The sequence below is a fragment of the Brachyistius frenatus genome, unplaced genomic scaffold (assembly GCF_029030835.1).
Source record: "Brachyistius frenatus isolate BFR_SWC_R1_liver_20210118 unplaced genomic scaffold, ASM2903083v1 Contig_216, whole genome shotgun sequence".
NCBI lineage: Eukaryota > Metazoa > Chordata > Actinopteri > Embiotocidae > Brachyistius > Brachyistius frenatus.
In genome coordinates, this window is record NW_027210815.1 from 496,714 (window position 1) to 502,500 (window position 5,787).

Here is a 5,787-nt window from a genome sequence, read left to right on the forward strand (position 1 = left end):
GTTCCCTGTGACGTCGTGATGAGCAGAGAGGAGTCTAACACGACGAGGTCTCACTCCGAGGGCAAAAACGGAATCTTTCAAAATAACGCTTAGCCTGCATTTTACAAGACGATTTTCTTTTTAATTGAAGAGGAACTGAACAGATGTGGCCTCAAATTTAGTAGCACCTTAGTGTAGAAATACAACTGAAAGTACACGAACTATACAAGAATTCATCACACTGTGAAGTAGAAATACTCAGTTACAAGTAGAAAACCTGCATTTGAAGTTTTACCAGAATAAAAGTACATACAACTACACAATTATCAAAATACCGCAGCGTAGAAATTATGCAGTCTAACTTTTACGAATGTAAAAGTACACAAGTACATTATTATACTTGAAGTGCGAAAAGTATCTGTGCTAGTTATGCAGATGGGTCACTTCAGAATAATGTACGTTTTATTATATGATTATTATTATTATTATCAATAAAAATCACACTAAAACTCCCATGTAGGAGACCTCAAAGCTGCAGACTGTCTGGTTTTACCGTCTTGGTGTGAACAGCAGCACCTTTTAGTCACAGAGTGAACCATCCTGTCATCAGAGACCACCTCTGTTGCAGGTAGAGTCGGTCACCTCCTGCTGGTTCCGGTCCAGCAGCACCACAGCTCCCGGACTCACTTTTCTGGGTGGAAGTCCTGTGTCACATGACCTCCTTCTGTGACCCTTGCAAGTGCGTGTTCTTCTCACGCTGAGGCGATGCCAAGCGTCACACTGACACGGTGTCCTCTACTGGACTGAAGGTGTATTACAGGCTTTAAATAAACAACAAGTTAACAAATTCAGTACGAAGTGAAACTATTCAGGACTTAATTCCCGAGAGTTTCTACAGAAACAGTATTTTACTTCTGTGGTTCAAACTTCTAACAAATCTGTAATGAATCAGATCAGTTGTTGTGTGTTTGAATGACGAGAACATTTTCAAAATTTCACACCCCAAAAGCTGAACACAAACACGACCCTTCAGTTCTCACATGTTCTTTAGTTTATTAAGATTAAACACATTAAGAACCAGTTATTTAAACATATATATATACTTATATATGTGTACTATATATTCAGCTTTAGTTATGACAACATTCATAAGAACCTGAACGTCACATCTAAAGAGCGTCTGTAAAACAATTAGTGCAATTTACAGTTGGAACAAAACAAAAAACAGCTTCTGTCTGCAAAAATATAAAAAAATCATCTGTTCGGAAAAACTCGAGTTCAAAAACTGAAGCAAAGAAAATCTGAAGAGGCACAAGAGCTCAGCACACACACACACACACACACACACACACACACACACACACACACACACACACACACACACCTTAGACATGAGCGCACTGAGGGGGTCGAGGCGTGTCGATGATGCAGCCCGCGGAGGGGGCGGGGCCTAACATCGACAGGCGGACGCTATGACGGAGGCACAAGAGAAGCACGTCGAAGCGACATTCAGCGAGACGGACGGCACGGACAGCGAGGCTTTCCGAAAAACTACGTTACTGCACGGGCGGGTCGGGAGGCACGAGGAAGAGGCCCCGCCCCCCGACAGAGGAGCGACACATTCAGACCCAAAGAGGCAAAATGGTTCTTTTATTTTTGTGTGTCTGTTTTGTCTCCTGATGTGGTATTTTTCAGTGATCAGAAACATTCAGCTGCTCAAACGGTGCACAAAGAGGCTTTTATTTTGAAATTCTACCTGAATCGGATGTTATTTATAAACTTTGTTCAAACAGAACTTTGTTTTAAATTTCTTAAATTCTTTTAAAAGTGTCCAAAGATCAAAACATTTTCAGATGTTTTTGGGGGGAAAAATGTTTCTAAAATGAAGCAGCAGAAATAATGAATGAATACAGAGAGTTTAAATAAGAATCAGACTTTGTGCACGATTTCAGTCTGAAAGTTTCTTCTCTTTTTCTGATTCTTTCGGGAAATCATTGGTTCATTTTTGTCAAAAATTTGTTGCAGGACAGAAATTTGAGCATTTTTAGGTTATTTGAGTTTTCCGGTTGTTTTACCGGAGGATCCTCGGAGACGATCCCTCAGATCTCCGTTTCTCCGGTGGACGATCTTTTGTGCTTTGATTGACGCGACTTGAACGAACGTGTCTGCTGGTTTTTGCATCTTCTGGATCCTGATGTCACTTTTTTAGGATGATTTCAGTTCATTTCTGCAGAACTCATCACATCTCTGTTATCAAACTGGAGCCTCGAACGTCCTGAAAGATGTTTTCATCTGAGAATACAAATACAATCTAGAAAGTGGGAGTTTGTAGAAAACTTTAAGGAGTTTCATTGGTCTCCTGTGCTTCATCTTCTGAAAACATGTTTCCACAAAATAAAGATTTTGAAAGCTGCACTAAGAGATTTAAACGCCCTGAAAACGTCGACCGTGATGGATTTTAGTCTCTGCAGCAGTTTTCAAGAACAAAATGAACTGAAACCAACGACGGTTTTTAAATCTGAAGAACGACGACTGAACAGCAGGAATACGAAGAACATTAAAACCAGTTGCTGTAGAAACACGACACTCAGCTGGACGTGGAGGCAGAACTACAGAACTTCATGCATGAACGTACGTCACGTGTGCACAGTTAAAGACGAGTCACAGCTACGTCGGACGGTCAGTGAACGCAGCACCGCCACGTTAACGGTTAATGCCACCGATAGGTCGGCGATGGAGCTCAGATCGAAGCCACGAAACCCTCCTGATGTGGAGTTCATTCACCTCCTCTCTGCTGCAGCGCCCCCTGCTGGGCGCGTGACAAGTTTGTTTCCATGGAAACAAGATGCTCATGAAACCAAACTAGTCTGGATCAGATGAGTTACTTACAACTTATCAGCTACGAATATGTGAAACTAAAAGTTTGAAAGCGGTTTTGTAATTAATAAAAATACGGACATTAAAATCTGGTAAAATTGAACAACAAGTGTGGAAAACCAGCAAATATAAAGTTAAAGGAGTTTTATATTTCAGGTTTTAGTAGACTTGCTGTAAAACCAAAAAACTGAGTGCAATTTAATTATTTTTAAAGAAAATGGTGCGTTCAATGTGCTCCATTTTAATAAAGATAAACCAACATAATGTAAGTTTCTAAATCCAGTGAAGAGTCTTCTTCAGCTCTGTGATGTTTACAGGATCAAAGATCCAGCAGGAAGTTCAAGTCAGGTGGAAACGAGTCCAAACCAGCGACGGCACCGAGGAGTTCAATGAATTCATTCAGCAGCAGTAAAGTTTCTTCAATAAAACTTCTTCTGAACTTCAGTTTGAGGCTTTGAAAATAAGAAACACGATCTCTGAATCACAGAACTAAAACGCACCGTTTTATCTTCTAGCACCGAAAAACATCAAGTTAATGCCGAGTTTGAAATATTCCATCAGTTCATCAGTTGTATGGAGTCGAGGCTTCGTGAGGAAGAGCTGCATCCTTTAAACCAGCTCGTCTTCATTCTCTCCTTCAGGACAACAACTCACCGCAGATGGTTTTAAACCTGCTTTAACTCACGTCTCCTTTTAGTCCCTAAAATCGATCAGTTTTACCTTCAAATTGTAAAAACATTCTGTCAAATAACCAATAATCTGATCAATATTTCATTTGTTCCTTCATATTCTCATTAGTCGTGAAATACACATCAATTATTGAACTTTTTTTAATTCACATTATTTTAGTTTGAGCCAACGAGCCGGCTGGTTTTCTACTTCCTGTTGTTGTTGTGAACTAATCAAAGATTAAACGTGATAATTTCAACATTTAATGATCGAATCCTTCCGTTTACAGAAGCGCTGATGCAGCTGTTTTTTTAACTAGCTGACTAGTTTAGTTTAGCTAGTAAGTGGTTAGCCTCATTAGTGACTTAAAAACCTACATTTTCTTAAAACGTTTTGTTTTGGTAAAGTTGAGCAACACTAATCTAATAACAGCTCATTTTCTAGATCATTTCTGGAGCTGTACGTAACTCCGTTTTAGTGATTACGTTTTGTTTTACCAGCTTTCCAGAAAAGCAGCGAACCAGCTTGTAAAGGAAACGACGGCTGTCAGCGGGACGTTTTAGCATCCCGACACGACAACGTACGACTTCCATCATTTCTAACGTAACTCGCCGTTAGCAGCTTCTCTTCCAGCGGTAGTCGTCGACTTTTGGATTTATTACGTTGAACGTCTTCAAAAACCTTTTTCTCTAAACTTCATTTAAGATTGGAGAGTAAAACTGTCGTCGGAGGAGACGGAAAGGAAGTCGGGCAGCGTGAGCAGAAACGTTTCTGGAGTCGTCAAAACGGAGACGACATTTTAATGTTGGGAACATTTTTGCATCGTTGTGTCACGATTTATTTTTAACTGATGTTGACTGATGATTTTGTGGAAGCTAACTAGCTTTTTGCTAATAGTTAGACCGTTAGCATATCTTTAACTGATGATGTCATCAGATTCAATCGAATCGCCAACGTGGCGGTTGATCTCTGAATCTACAATAATAACATGAGTCTTGGCAGATTTTACAACGAACTGAATAAATGTCATTATTTCACTTCCAATCGGTTTTTTTTGTTTTTTCTCATTAAAACAGAATTTTTTGTCTTTTTCAACAAATTGTTTTAAAGATATTTTTTTTCCAGTTTCCCTCCTTTAGATTGTGTTTTGTTCTCCTTGTTGTAGAATTATTTAAATGAATGGTCTCTATGATTTGCTTCTAATACTTCTAATACTAAAACAAACTGATGAATCAGATTTAAGATAAATGAATAATTAATTATTCTCGCTGTTGTTTTAATGAAACGGTCCAAGAGGTTTCACCCGTTTTTAATCGCTGCTCACGGATCTGGATCAGAGAAACTTCCTGTTTCCTGAATGTCGTCAACTTTATAAAATGATGAAGATGAAGAAGAGGAAGAACATTTTAACGATGTTTGTCTCCATGGCGACACCGAGGTCTTCGTCGTTCTCTAGCTGCACAGTTTCCCGACTAAACGTTGAATCCCGATAAACGGACTCAAACGGCTGAAAATGTTTCAGCTTCTGTTAAACACGTTCTACATTTGTTTCATCGGTCCGTCGACATCTCGTCATCTTTTAGTTTTAGCAGCGGATTATTCATTATTAACTTCCTGTCTCTCCTCAGGACGTTAAGACGTCCTTCAGGTGGATCAGCTGAACTCACAGCAGGAAGCAGGTGAAGCGTGTTAGGGTCAGAGACGTCTGTCTCTGGAGGACGGACTCCCCGACCGGTCCTTCGGGTTGGACTTCTTCTGCTTCTGCTTCGACTTCCTCAACATACGAACCTTCAGGAACAGAACCGACAGTCAGATCGTCTACAGCTAAACTCATGAAGACGGACGGAGCTACGGGAGCCCAGCGGGGACAAACCTTCGGCCCGGCGGCAGAGATGATGATGTGACCCGGCGGTTGGAGCCACGGTTCTCCGTCCAGCTGCACCGGGATCGGCTTACTGACCGTCAGACGGACGTAGTTCCCCTGAGCAATACGGATCCCTGAACGCAGCCCGCTCTGCACCTGACCCTGCACACACACACACACACACACACACACACACACACACACACACACACACACACACACACACACACACACACACACACACACACACACACACACACACACACACACACACACACACACACACACACACACACACACACACACACACACACACACACACACACACACACACACACACACACACACACACACACACACACACACACACACACACACACACACACACACACACACAC

General features: G+C 41.2%; 1 protein-coding gene across 1 annotated transcript in view; it reads right to left on the reverse strand.

Moving 5' to 3' along the window:
* Positions 1 to 4,749: 4,749 nt before the first annotated feature.
* The window catches only part of LOC138633343 (diacylglycerol kinase theta), a 17,029-nt gene continuing 15,991 nt past the window's right edge, over positions 4,750 to 5,787 (reverse strand). The window contains exons 22-23 of the mRNA XM_069719514.1: positions 5,399 to 5,551; positions 4,750 to 5,313 (exon numbers count right to left, since the gene is read on the reverse strand). Of these exons, the coding sequence (XP_069575615.1) occupies positions 5,221 to 5,313; positions 5,399 to 5,551 (246 nt within the window). The 3' untranslated portion in view covers positions 4,750 to 5,220. The remainder of the gene's footprint in view (positions 5,314 to 5,398; positions 5,552 to 5,787) is intronic.